Source organism: Strix aluco, chromosome 23 (assembly GCF_031877795.1).
Source record: "Strix aluco isolate bStrAlu1 chromosome 23, bStrAlu1.hap1, whole genome shotgun sequence".
Taxonomy (NCBI): Eukaryota; Metazoa; Chordata; class Aves; order Strigiformes; family Strigidae; genus Strix; species Strix aluco.
In genome coordinates, this window is record NC_133953.1 from 2,370,990 (window position 1) to 2,385,553 (window position 14,564).

The 14,564-nt window shown below is 41.7% G+C and overlaps 2 protein-coding genes across 7 annotated transcripts in view; one reads left to right on the forward strand and one right to left on the reverse strand.

Annotated features, from left to right (window-relative positions):
* The window catches only part of ALG9 (ALG9 alpha-1,2-mannosyltransferase), a 126,294-nt gene that overhangs the window by 62,026 nt on the left and 49,704 nt on the right, over positions 1-14,564 (forward strand). The window lies entirely within an intron of this gene.
* Positions 3,121-14,564, reverse strand: part of SIK2 (salt inducible kinase 2) — a 59,530-nt gene continuing 48,086 nt past the window's right edge. For 2 of the 3 annotated variants that reach the window (XM_074848705.1, XM_074848707.1), the window contains 6 exons: positions 11,641-11,869; positions 10,632-10,916; positions 10,288-10,451; positions 9,139-9,255; positions 8,364-8,455; positions 3,121-6,778 (listed from right to left, as the gene is read on the reverse strand). In XM_074848705.1, coding sequence (XP_074704806.1) covers positions 6,190-6,778; positions 8,364-8,455; positions 9,139-9,255; positions 10,288-10,451; positions 10,632-10,916; positions 11,641-11,869 — 1,476 coding nt within the window. In that variant the 3' untranslated portion in view covers positions 3,121-6,189. The remainder of the gene's footprint in view (positions 6,779-8,363; positions 8,456-9,138; positions 9,256-10,287; positions 10,452-10,631; positions 10,917-11,640; positions 11,870-14,564) is intronic. The other variant, XM_074848706.1, reaches the window with a different exon arrangement.

Genomic DNA, 14,564 nt, shown 5'->3' on the forward strand with positions numbered 1-14,564 from the left:
GGCCTGAGGCCCAGCAGAGAAATGCTGTGCTCTGCAACTCTGCAAGGGATTTAAAGGCTCTGACCTAGTCTGTAAGTCAGACTTTATCCCAGTGAGGGGGAGGGCTTTCTCCTGTCTCCACTGGGATAAGGAGGGCTTAGCCTTGGGGGGAGGGGAAGTGTCTTCCAGACAGTTTGTAAGGTTAGTTGAGGTAACCCCTTAAGGTGTGACCTTCTTGGGTTTTGCTTTGACTGCTAGCAGTGAAAGACTATGTCTGTATGGGAAAGTGTGTCTGCGTTCCTTTTTCCTGTCCTGCATGTAGCCTGTTTGTGGTGCTGTTGGAGGAGTGACCAACAGTCCCTGTCTCTGTGCAGCCTGAGTCATCCTGTGATCTCTGGCTGAGGCCCGTGGTTGAGCAGGGCACGCAGGCAGATACAGGGCTTCACCCTTCTCACTGGGGTTGTTGCCCAAGACTATCGGGAGTTTTAGATGTCAGCAGAAGAGCAGGGTATGTGGGAAAGCAGCCAAGAGAGATACACTGGATGTGTTGAGCTTGGTGTAGAGTTAAGGCACAGCATTACTGGTATCCTGTCCGAGTGCACAGTCTAAAGGCTTCTTGGCACTTTTGATTCATGGGAATGTGGAAGGTGATCAGTCAGTTGGTCAGTACTGTTGCAAACCAAACTACTAATTCTGTTGCAAAGTGTCTTGTGTCTCAGTGCATCATACCAACTGCTCAGCTGCAGCTGCCCAGAGCCAGTTGTATCTGACTTTGCTACACAAATGCAGCAGTTTTGGTGTGGGATAAGTGAATCTGCTGGGTACTACACTAATTTTTGCTTGACATCTCTGAGCATCACACCCTTCTTCCTATTGGAAGGGTTTCTTTGATAAACCCTGAGGCCCTGAGGGTCACAAGTGTTGCTAGTGATGCTGAGAAAAGAGCTGGTGAGATGTTTTTCACATATACACACACATCATGACCTTTTATGTCATGTAACTTGTTGCAGTCCCAGGGAAAACACTACAGTTCTTCCATATGTTATCTTCTGCTCTCTGATGCTCCCTCTGTGAAGAGCATGGTATTTTGCTTTTCAACAGAGCCTCTTCTGGAGTTGCCCATTTTCTCTGTGAAGGTAAACTTTCTGCCTAAACTACCAGAGAACAGATACAGTTCCCTTTCAGTTTTCACCCTCAACAGGACAGTGGTGTAATGCTTCAAGCAACGGCGTAAGATGAATTTTTCACTGCTGTTGCTTATAGTTCTAGAGGAAGGAAGCCTCTTTTCTAAGAGGAAAGTCCTAGATTGTCTTAGGCTAAGTCAAAGTAAGCCTATTATTACCCCGCAGATCAGGGTGAAAGGTTTTAAGGAAAGTAGTTCACAGGATGCAATTCCTGAATATCTACGTCGTCTTCTATTCTTGGGAGTGGGGCTTTTCTTCTCGGGAGGTCTCTTCCAGGCCCATTCAAACTTGCTGTCTGAGCAGAGGGAGAGCTGAAAACATAGGTAATCTTATTGTTTCTGATTCCCCAGAAGAAAAATTTTCCTCAACTTTGCCTCCTGTTTTTTGATCTCACCTGAATTAATTTTGAATGAGTCTTCTATTAATGAAAGTGGAAAGTCCCGTAACAATCTTGTGGCATGAAGTTTTCCAGTCTCTACAAAAGACTGCAGTGCCTTGATTCTTTTGTCTGCCTTAAACAATGTGTATGTGGACTGCAGAAATACGGACTCCTGGAAGCTGGTAGCATAACTAGCTCAGTAGGACCTAGCTGTAACTTGCTGTAGCATGAGTAGCCTTCCAAAACTCTGTTAATTTAGGAACAGTCAGTAAAATCCACATGTGGTACTGACACCTATTTGCAACCAACCCAGTCTCGTACACCTATGGAAATACAACCGTTGTAAGTGACACCGCGTGGTATAACCATACCTGTTGTACTAATCCAGTTGGTTTTGTCCAGTCTACCTAAGGAACTTCAAAAAACCTGCTCTCAGTTCCCTAACAACTGCTCCTAAGGTATGCAGAAGAGCTGTTAAAAGGGACTTATCCTATTTTTTTTGCAGCCTTTTATCTACAGAGAAGCGTTTAATTCAAACAGTTTAGGACAGTGTTTTTATTTGGGTCTGTTTCTTCTAGTGAGAAATTGAGGAGTTCTTCCCAGCAAAGAGTTGATTTTAATTTTTTGAGGTTCCTCCATCCCGTCCCAAACTACTTTATTGCAGAATTGCTAAAACAAATATTGAGAGGACGTACAGAGAAGGAATGTTTTTACAGGTAAAGGTAATGTGGAAGGTTGGATAAAGCATGTAAACAGATCTTTCTTGTGAACACAATCTTCTTTTAATTGCACTTGATGTAACAGGAGATGGACAAAAAAAATGTAACCTCAACAATTTCACAGTAACTTGGGAGTCTTGGAGAAACTGTTCCACTATGATGTCTAAAAGAAAAATCTCATTTCTTTCTGTGAGGTAATAATTCTGATCCCAAGAAGCTCCTCCTGTAAGTGCTTTTTCTGGTCAAATTCAGACTGGTACTTCTCAGTGGAGCATGGGATGATGTAGTGGCACGCTGTGATTACACCTCTAGGGAAATTACGATGGATTCCCTCTGGCAGTACCCAAGCCCCTGAACCCTTCACACAGTGTTCCTAGGGTTTAGCATTATATGATCAGAATTAAACTGCTTTTGTATCACCTGTTGGGTAGTGTATACTGATTAATGTGGAAGAATGTCAAAACTGATAGTAGTTTGGGGAATAACATTCCTCTTCCTAAGTCAAGGTGATACACCACTGACAGATGACCTTGCCTGTGTTGGAGGCATGGTCCTGAAGTGTTTGACATTCTGTAGCACAGCAGGCAGTAAAGAGATGCAACTTTTTTTTGTTGAAGCTATTGGAATCCTTTGTCCATTCATATTTGCCTTCAAAAGTCAGTGGAATCAACTACCCCAAGTATGTCAATGATGGGAAGTAAACTTCAGTCTAGAAAATCCAGTTTTTGCAGTAGACATTAATTTTCTTTTTTGTCATTGGTAGCTTGGTGCCTCAGAGAGAAAATAACCTCAATATAATATGTAAAGAGGCTGCTAAGGAAACAAGAGAGGCAGGGGCTGCTTTAGCTCACTAGGGATTTAAAAATGAAATACACATTTCTTTATTTTGTATTAATACACTGTAATTGCTTTACAGAGTCCAGCATATCAGTTGCATGTAAATACTACAGATGAACTTGCCAAACTGGAGCTCACAAAACTAGTGCATTTATCCCAAAGCAGAGACTAAACCCTCTAACTCCTTAAAAAAATACATTAAAGAACGTACCACACACACACATATTGCACTTTTCTCCATATGAAATTTTTACCCCATATACATCACACCAAAGTCTCTTCAAAGGAGTCTGTAATACAAGATAAAGCTAGTAATTTCTCTAACAGTAGTGTACACAGTTCTCTAATGTCAGACATTACAGATTTGAACAAAAAAGCCACTTCAAAGTAGTACGAAGTGGTGCCCAATGGATACTCTGCCATATTAGAAGGCATTAGAAGCCTTTTATTCTAACTGGCTTTAAGGAAATTACATGAAATGTTAAATATGCTTTTGATTGAGGGGAAGAGTCGGTCTAAACTACATTAAAGAACAGTGTAACTTCCCCTTTACCAGCACTGCAAAGCTCAAAGGAGCTTAGACTAGTTGGCACGTTCTGATAAATGAATCGCAGGACTCAAGAACAGAATTACTTTGATCTTTGAGTCCTGAAACGTGCAGTATCCTGGAGTTGGATGGGGAAGGAAGTGGTTATAGTTATAGCAGTAACCCAGCTCCTTGGAGCAGAACTGGGCCTGTCTCCATAGGTGTTGTGTAGCCCGTTTCACTGCAGTTCCTTGAGTGCTTGGTCAGATATTAAAATTCCAGAAGTGTTCGTTATGCTGTGGGGTAGGGAAGAAGGAATGAAAGGATGGGACACTGTTGCCTCTTTTCCTTTTTTTGCAGTAGTGAAATGCCTGGTCTGTTTTGCTGCAGTATTTGTCAAGCTCTTTCCCTCTGTTAGTCACTTAAGGGGTTTCTGTGTTTCATAGGTGTTTACTGTGCCAGTCAAGTTTCCTTTTGAAGGGAAAACACACAATAAGGTTTTTATCTCAGGTTTTCTATCATCTCGGCTATTAAAGAGGGCTAGAAAGCTCTCCTTTAATCTTGTATCACGTAAGTAGCGTATGGATGTGATCCCTGTTTTTAAACTCTCCTTTGGTGATGCCTTGAGAATCACTGTGATACCAGAGGTAGAAGCTGAGCACTTATGGACTGAGTACAGCTGCACAACTGGGCCAGTATCAGAGCAGGCTACGTAGCAATAGGAGTTGCCTCTCCAAGTGTAGTACACGGGAAGCAAGGCGCCTTCTGGCAGTTGTTATTCCTCCCTCCTTCACACAGCCCACAATGCAGTGACTGAAAGCCTACTATTCCACGTTTAAATATGGTCTTATTGCTGTAAATGCTGGCTGACTGTCCACCCTTCTACATCCTCATATTTGTAGTATCAAAGACCCTCCTCGCCAAACTTTCCCACACACAGTGGTGTTTTCTACATAGGTGATCAGCACAGTTCCTCTGCCATTCTTTGTGCTTTAATGAATCTGCAATTGTGCTTAATGTTTGCTCAGAAAAGGGCTGAACTGTCTAGCTGTGAGCCTTGTTTGTCTGTCATCCTGGAATGTCCCACAATACTTAGAAACCCAAAGTAGAGATCTAAACTTTCTGCAGATTCCTAAACAATCCTCCTATGACTTGCATTTCATGACTGAAAGTTCTGGACACACAACTGCTTGTTGAGTTTAGTAGTTCTTGAAATGGTTGATACATCAACAGTTCGTGATGCTAAATATTGCTGTAATACTTTCAATGTTATATATACATGAACAATCAAAACACTAAGAAAGTTAAACATTATGTTCCACATGGTGGAACATGTGCTCTGAAGGGACTTTGGCTATAGCAAGGATATAAATGGGGTATTGTCTACTTTCTTCAGAAAAAGCATATAGGCTGATAAAGAACTGAAAAAGGCACAGCACTATCACTTCACAGGGGGTTTTTTAAGCTCATTGTTTTTATCCTTAAGTTCTAAAACCCTAAATAATTGTCCAAATATACAAAGCTCAATAAACCACCAGCAACACATACTGCAAATTCAAAACACAGTTTGTTTGCTTGTTTTTAAAATGCAACAGAAGGACAGATGGATCCTTTCCAGTGATTGGAACTTCTCCAAGACAGAGCCCTCCACAAAGGCCAGCCTGCAAAAGGGTTGATTTCAAAAGCCACCCAGGTGGATTTTTTTTTTTAAATGCCATTGGCTATAGCTCTCGATTTATTTTTTTTTTTTTTTTCTCTCATGGTACTTCTTACCTGCTATCTCTCTGTTAGCTTATCCTTTAGTATTCTGATCCCCACCCAGAGGTCTCTACAAACCACTGTGGTGCCCTGTGTCAGTTCCAGGTATCTCTTGACAGAGTCAAGATGTCACTTAGCAGAGATCCAGAAGCTTCCCTTAGTGGAAGAGTTTGAGTTCCTTGGCAGGCTTGGGAAATACTGTTTCCTTGCTAGCAGGAGGAAGTGGAGGCTGCCTGAGATGCCTGGTGACCTCAGACACTTGCTATGGAGTAGTTCCAGATCAGTAGCTTAACCAGCAATTGGATGCCAAAGTGCAACTTTCCTTTAATTCCACCTCACGCTACTGTTTCAAGAGTATTACAGTTGCCATCAGCACAGACCCAAAGCTACCCTGAATTTCAATGAAAACTATTGCTTTTATTGTCAAGAAGTACAATATGATGTGCACTCATTTCTCCAAGTGAATGTTAGATGAATGTTGACAAACTCCCCAATTTTTTTAGAAGGCGCTAGTTCCTTCCTCTAAAATTCACTTTTTTTGCCTCCTTCTATGCAAACTAGTTCTTTGTGGGATGAAACTGCACTATCTGTTCTCTAGCCCCTGCCACCAGCAAGAGGAGCTAGTGGCCAAACACTTCTTGCCACTTCCTGCTTTTTCTTTTTCTCCAGTCAGGTGGATTTTTAGTTCCCCTGTTAATTCAAGGGGTGAAAATTTACCATGAACTTTGGGGTAGGAACAAAAACCAAAAATTCACATGCTTCTCCATTTGTTCTGTCTTCCACTCTCATGTTAGTCACCCCATGGTTTTAATTCACCAGGACGTAGCCACTGTGCTGGGGATCTACAGTCTCCATCATTTCACAATCAAAGAGTCCAGGCAATTCCGAGAGGGTTAATGCATCATAGTTTGACTGGGATTCATGAGATGCTGAGCTGTTCTGGCTGTCAGGCAATGCTACACTGCTCTGTTGTGCTGGGTCCATGGAATACTGGCACTGGTCTGTGTAGTCTGGCTCAGAAGAGGTGACAACAGGCAATTCACAAGTCTGATACGAATATTGTAAGGACTGTGGTGGCTGCTGCACCTGAACTGGTGATGACAACCGTGATGAGCTGGTGATCTGGGAGGGTGGCAGTGGATCCAACTGTACCTTCTGGTATTGACTGAGGAAGGGGTCGTATTGCATTTGTTCTGAGGAAGGCTCCATCACAGGGCTCAGAGGCTGCTGCAAGCTGAACTGGGTTGATTGCTGCTGCTGCTGCTGTTGTTGCTCCTCCTGGCAGGAAAGTGGCAGTTGACTTGACCTTGGGTATGAGCTCTCAGCTATTTGCATCTGGTTAAAATAGGCCTGCAGCTGGGACTGCTTCTGGAGAAAGAGTCGCTTCTGATGCAGCCTGAATCAAGGACATAAACAGCAATTATTTTTGCCTTTTGAAGTGTTAAGGTGCAGTAGGAGTCCTGCACACTAGTCACTCAAACAGTTCCAGCAGGGAGTGAAGTACAGAATTGGAAAATTCCTGGGCAATCTTGTTTATTAAGTTTTACAGCAGAGCAGAATCTTCACCTTTCAGCAAATGTGCAGAGGCTGAGTTTGTAAATCTCCTTTTGATAACCTTTTGAGTTGCCTAGTGAATTTTTCCTGTGCAATTAAGTTAACCCCATGCATTGTTTAATTTTGTTTGCTAAGAATAAGATGTGCTGTATTTGTGTTATAAGCCTGGGAGCTTCACGCTGTGAAACTGAAGACTTGAGTATTGCTGGCTACTAACGGAAACGAACCAAGTCTCCTTCCCCCCATATTCTTCTTCTCTGAACCCCACTGCTCCCTATGAACTTTTATGAAACTCCGTGATTTTGACTCTTTACAAACAGTAAGAATTTACAGCACAATGCAAGGTTATAGCTACCTTTGTTGTATCACAGGAATTTGTCAAAGTGGAGGTCTCCTGCCAGCTGACTCCCAAAGCATGCCGAAATAGGAAACCTGCTACTGATGGAAGCTGACAGCATTCAGAAAATGAATCTATTTGCTTCCCAGCTTTTAGTTCTCTGTGCAGACCTCCTGTTCTTAAAAGTACACCAAGCTGCTCTCAATACTGTTAGTTCAGTTCTTGATTAGGATTAATCAACTCCACAGTTGTTGGGAGCAGCCATAAGCTAAGAAGTAATTGCAGATTGCATGCTTTCTTGAAATTGAGTAGTATTTTTATACCTTTGTTCCTTGGTGCTTTTGTTCTAGACAGCACGTAACTAGGTTATTTTCCTTTCTCTTTCTGTGATTCTTTTGCAAAACTCAGGGACTGTCTTTAGTTTCTATCTTGCTTACTTGTTTGATGATTACCAAATGATCAGCTCATAAAGAGCTTACAGCCCTTTGATGTGGCCATTAAAATCTTGTCTGCTCTAATATGTACAGTTATAAAAGGACACTTCAAATCTATTCACTCTTTACTGTAACTTTTTTAGACGAGTGTCACTTCTAAACTGATCTTACATGACCAGAAAAGGGTGATTTACTCTACTGTAAAATTACTGGGTCATGGGAATGAGACAGGAAATACCTCACTGACTGCAGGGCCTCCCAGGAGGCAGAAATACAAGATCCATGTTCTGACTTATGGTAAATACTGCAATAAGTAGGTTATAAACAGTGGGTGGTTGGGAGGATGAGGGTGAAATTAAGTGCAACCTAAGTAGTAGGGTAGTTTCCTCCTCTGCTTCTATATGCCCATTAGTGCTAAATGAAGCGTGTGGTTCACCTGCACCCTAGTCGTGTTAGCTGATAAAGAGCTCAAACTTGTAAAGACGTGACAGGACTGTTGTACCTCTTTTGTAAGGACACAAGTCATTCTTTTAAATCTTAAAGCAAAGATTTTGTTTTTCGAAGAATTTCTAAGTGGACAAAGGTTGTTCCAGTTCTTTTATTACTCTTGAGAGTAAAAATAAAAAACTTATCTGCATAGTTCGAAAGCTTCTTACCTGTGCTCCTGTAACTGCTGTTCCAGACTCCGGGGCAATTCTTTGCAGTAGAGCTGGCAAGTGTTCTGAGCCTTTGATAGCAGAGTGGGTTTCTGCAAGAAAAGCAGTGCTGTTTTAAATTGCATTTGACTTAATGCGTTAGCCCAGAAAGCAGGTGAGAGAAGACTGTCTACCCTTACGACAGTGTAACAGCCCAGCTCCATTTTCAGCAGCTGTCAATAGAGCTACTATCTAAAGCCACAGCCACTGCTGCTTACTGGCTGCTAACCCTTCCACAAAGAATATCTTTGCAAGATACACTGTACCATAGAAGTCCACAGAAAAATTTCTTCCCATGTGAAAGAGAAGCTGCAAGCTGGAAAAAAAATTTTATAAACTAAAACTATATGAAAATTTTTTTTTCTTAAAAAAAAGGGGGGAGGGGAGGAGAAGCAGTAAGCCCCACGGGGTCAGAAGTGGCTCCTCAGATGCTGATGCCTAATCTTTGTGGGGTGCAACACAGATGATAAGTATTCACTAGCAGTTACTTCAAATTGCTTTAATAACTGTAACTATACAGTAACAGACTGAGTAGGAAGATATCAGAAATGTAGTCTTTTTTGCATGATTAGGGTCAATGTCTGACAAAAGAAAAGTCAGCTGAATTTGAAGTTATGCTGTTTCTCTGCTAATTTAGCCTTTGATTTTTTTTTTCCCCGAGTAATAAAATCTAAGAGACTAGTCTGCTGTGTGGTAACAGCAGCTGGTTTAACTCAGTAGAGGGGAGGTATGGTACCTGGAACCTCTGTTGTAAGTACTGTGTTTCTAAGCTCTGCCGTCTGGATAATAATGGGGGATGTGCACCATTAGGAAAAGCAGACGCAGCTTCCTGCTGCTGCTGAGATGCTTCCTCCTGCAGAAAGAAGAGGAACAAGTTTCATCCCCAGAAAAGGCTTTTCTGCCTCAACCCTTTCTTTAAGGATTTCCCTGACAGAGGTTTCATAGTTGCCACACGGACTGGTCTCTGGTGTCACTCACCACTTGTACTGCATGGTGAGGAGCCTGAAGTACAAAGCTTTGAAGTACCTGTGCTGCCAAATGGCAAGGGCTTACATCTGTAACTAAAATGATATTGTATATAATGTATTTTCTGACTTGCCCTCTGAAATAGTAAATGTACAGGGTTAGAAAACCATCCAAAGTGAAGGTGCTTTTGTGCAGTGCTCACTTCAGCTTCAAAACAGAAGGCAAAAAGCTTTCAATAGTGGTGGAGAGGAGAAGCGTGGAGCAGGCATCTAGCAAGCTGGAGAGTGCTGACATGGGCACTGCAGCGTGTTTATATCAAGTGAGATTCTTGTGAAAACATTACAACTTTGTGGTTGTCAGAACTAAAGTTTTCCAGCAGTCAGAAAGCAACAGCTGGAGCTTTAAGAATAGCAGGCTGCACCTGGAACATTAGTTGCTTACAGTGCCTGTGTACTTCTTACCCATTTTATTCCATTCCTGGGGTTTAAAGAAACTCACATTCCCATTACCTGTTCCATCTGAAACAAGTAACTAGAGAGCTGTTAAAAGCTGTTTAGCGTTTCACTACACAAATCAGGCTGTCATCACTCGGCTCTTGCACTTTTTACAATTATATCAGACAGACTCCAACAGTGAAAGATGTTATTGGGCTTTGTTAAATCTGAAACATCCTTCAGATTAAAGGCAGTAATAAGATGCTGGATTTGGAAAGCGAACACGGCCATCTCACTGACACCCTGAGGACGGTAAAGGCTAGCCTGCAAATGCCTATTCTCTATTCTGCAGAAGATGGAAAGGAGAAGAGGGAATGTTAGCTGTAAATTAGCTCTTCTCAGATCTCCAGAATACCTTATCCTCTCCTTATCTGTCGCAAAGCATTAACACCTGAAAGATGGAGCTTGAGTTCTGGTTTAAGTACCTGCGGAGGACTATTAATGAGGTCCTGCAACTGGGTGGCAGTTGATGTCAGAGAAGATTCTTCTTCTGATCCCATCTGTTCATACAGCAACTGGACTTTGTTGAGTTCCAAGATTCCTTTGGTTCGTGCCAGATTCTGGAGGTGCTGTCTAAATGCTACAATTCCTGGAGAGGAGTTGAGCAAAACCCTTGTCAGAAAATCAGATAATTCGTATCTGGTTAGCACAGCAAATATAAGAGAAGCTGAGTAACAACCAAGTCACAAGGTGGCTTGGTGCTTCTGTGTATGGAGTGCATTTACTGCCGTGCCTGGGCATAACATGTCATGGCAATGGTTATCATTACCTTGTGTGAGGGAGGTGTCAGAAGCTCTGCGCCCCTCTCGGAAGCTGACAGGAGAGCGGTTGTGGGTCTCTCGCTTCTGGGAGGTGAGCGCCTGCATGGCTGGATTGGCAGGTCTCAGACCTATGAAAGGTGTTGTCATTCTGGGTGCTTGTTGGTTAGTCAGCACCATTTCTTTCAAGGAAGGGGTGTCTTCCAGGAATTTAATCTCTCTCTGAATGGATCCCACATCATACTCTGAATCAATACTGCCCAGAGATGAGTTTTCATCCAGTGAGTAGACTTTCCCTGTGACAAAAAACAAAAGCCAGAATAAAAGGAAAGTGCATCAGTAATTTAGCAAAGCAAACTAAGTGCCATAGGCTCAAGTTATTCCTGCCAACAGTGACTGTCTTAGAGAAAACAAAACCAAAAAAAATCAAGTTTCATAAAGTAATCGTAACTTAACACTTTCAGTACCAGAAAGGGATTTGCTACTCGTTTTTATATTATCGCAGCGATAAGAGGCTATGCAGATGATGTTCACTGGCTTGTTTGGAGGGTTCAGTGTATTTTTTTTTCTGTTGATAATCCTGACAAGACTGTAGCCTGAGCTGAAAGGCTTGGTCATCTTGCTGGTTTTGGATTACCTAAGAATCCAGAGGGTTTTGTTTCCCCACTGTCCTACTCCGCCAGCGCATCCCTAGGGGATGAATGATTTGGGGACATTTAGTGACATGAAAAAGAACAAGCCAAGTGTCAGACTTTACTAGTGCTGCTGGGGTTGCACGTGACTGTAGCCAGCTGTATATTTGCTGGTTTGGTTTTATACTGTCTGTACAGCAGGTTTTGGGGTGTCTTGTGGTTGTTTTTTTTTCTCTTTGGCCTTTATAGCAAATGATAAGTAACAAAACCAAGAAACTCTGTCTTGTGCTTGTCAGTCTTAAAACCTAGTGGTTTTCATCCTGGGCTTGTTAGATTGAGTGCTGGGAGCAGGAACTGAGCTTTGAGATGTCTGTGCTAACTTCTGTACCTGTGCCTGGCATCATCACCAGCTGGTTGGTAACTTCTGCCAGAGTGTGACGTCGCTTCCCACAGCGAGCTGCTTGGAGGGCTGCAAATGCCTGTGCAGGGTCCTCTTCTGACTCGCCTTCTGTCTCTATTCCTTCATCAATAGAAGTTTCCATCATGCTGGTAGGCAGTGATTGGCATCCTTTCCTAATCACCACAGGAGGTACAGGATCTAGCAGGCAGCCATTTACCTAAAAGGTACAAGGAAGATGGAGAGCTTTCAATTATGTGCACAGAGCATCACCCCAAAGTGCAAGAAATATCTGCTATCATGTGAACTGAAGGCAACCTGGATATTTAAAATTGATGAACCCCCCTATAATCTACCGAGCTAAGTACGACTTGTTAGGAATTGTGCATGACAAACAAATCCCTCCAGGCAGGATCACCACTGACACTAAGTACTCTACTCCCTACATCTAAATACTATTTATTTCCACAGTACTGTGTTCTCCAGGGCTGCTTTTTTAAAAAGAATTATTAAAAACCTGTTCCAGCTTAGTCACAGATATAAAATATTTATGGAATGTACAATATTGTTGTTTCCCCTTACTGTACCTACTGTGCTCATTTATCATGCTCAGATAAGCACTATGAAAAAATAGTCTTTATTTAATTCTGCAGCATTCTTGCAGAGTTGCAGAGATGTGTTCAAGAATAATACAATAAACACACACTTTCCAGCAAAAGTTGTTCTGATTCATGGTGCTCCTCTGCAAACAAAGGTTGCTCAGCGAGGCTGTGGAATCCCCTTCCTTGGATTCACTCAACTTGATAAAGCTCTGAGCAACCTCATCTAGCTTTGAAGTTAGACCTGCTTTTAGCAGGAGGTTGGACTAGAGGTATCTTTCAAACCTAAAATACTGAATATTGGTTAATTCTGTTTTTATTCTTCAAATCAGTCTGTCCTGAAACCTTCTGTACCTTAACCAGTTCTTTGCCATATGGAACTACTTGGGTTTTGAGGACCACGGCCTTGCATACCATGCAGTTCTGGGGTGGGTATTGTTCTGTAATACCTCAGAAGCTCTAATTAGTGTCCTGTTGCACAGGTCATTCCTACTGTTTTCGTAGATCAGGTTGGGTAATATATGGATGAAACAACACATTCATTTAGCATAAAACCTGGCACTGCTACGGGTGATTTTATGTAAAATTGTTGAACCTTTCCTTTGGTATTTTGAAAACAAGTGTATTTGGAAAAGAAGTTTCACTGCATTAACAGTAGATGTTAACAAATGGTCTTGCAAGCAAACTACATGGTAGTACTCTAGGAAAACATTTAAAGCAGTATCAAGAAATAGCTATAAATATTTTGAGCATCAGTAAAATGCTGATGCTTGCACAGGAAAATTCTGGATCTTCTGCTTCTAAAATGGCATTATATCTAAAAACAGATTATATCTTTAAGCTTAATTTCTTGCACACCTTAATTTCCATTTGTGACTCTCCCATTCAAATGACTTCTACTGATCTGGCAGCAAAAGCACTGGAGAGACTATTTACTGAACTCCTGGAAAGGAAAAAGAGAACCAATACCACGTGGGCAGTTGGGTCTCTGCAGTCTACCACGGCACATGCATCAGAGCTTGGCGGTCTTTAGCAGACATGTTCTGTAATACTTAAGACACTGAATATTCCCAAGTAAACTGTGATTTGACATCTTGCTGTAGTCACCATTTGTTGATTTACTGTGGCCAAACTGCATCTATAAAAGCAAAGGGGGATGCAAAATAAAGTTTGCAATTTTAATTTCTAAATGTCTTTGAACTGCTTTTTGCTTTTTGGCTGAAAGAGACCACACAGAGGGTTACTTGAAACTGGTAAGAACCAGGGCCACACTCTTAGTGTCGGTAACTAACCAGTAAGTGAGCAGTGAAAGCTTCAAAATGGCAAGTGTGAAATCAAACACCTAGCCAGCCCCAGGCAAAAGACAGTACGCTGAAATTAAAGTTATAATGTGATGTGAGAGCGAACAGAAGTTTCATGAGCGTAATATACTTCATAAATGTAATTATTTTAGGCTGTTTCCCCTTCCTCTAACTAGCTTTAGTTAGGTCTAACTGCTAACTCCCTGTATTTCACCTATTCTTTGTTACCCTGCAGAGTATCGTCACAAACCTCGAAGCTGCAAGGCAAAATGGATCAGCCTGTAGCTCCCTGCAGAGACTTAAGCTGTAACCATACATTTGTAAGGCTGTGGAGTCCTCACATCCTATTAGTTGAGTTCAGTTAAGTCTGTTAACTGTGGAAGTGTGGAAAGCCTACACAAAGTCCTCCTGTCTGATTACAGGAAACAAAACCCATTAGCCAGAGCTGCAATTTCACATGGTCCCCAGTGAAGATTTTACAGGCGTTCCTAGTTACAGAAAGGGCCTAGCTGAGAACTGCTACAACTTATTGGAGATGCTGCAGTTTTAATAGTTTTTGACAATCAGAAGGTCCTGCTGGCTATTTACTATGCAAAAAAAAATTTTACTCTTTTGGCTGGCTTATTATGAAATGGGCAGAGATACGGAATTTTAAGTGCATGGTATTTTAATTGCATTAGCTGGCAATGAAAGCTTATGGTTAAGGTTCCATTATACCTTCCTGCTCTCATTTGTCTGAATTTCTGGATAAGTAGCTGAGTACGTTGCTCTAGATATTCAGCAGTGAACCTTTTGTATTAGAAGCTATATGTGATGAGTCTTTAGGGCTCTTAAAAATACAATTGAGAAGAAGTAGAAAACCTGCTTTTTGTAGGTTGATTTTTCTTTCACAGATGACTGTGGTTAAGATTGGAATGTAAGCAAAGAACACCAGAGGCAGATTAGTGATCAAAAAGAGACACAGCTTTTGCAAGTTATATGCAAAAGAGAAGTAGAAAAAGAATCTGGAATACCT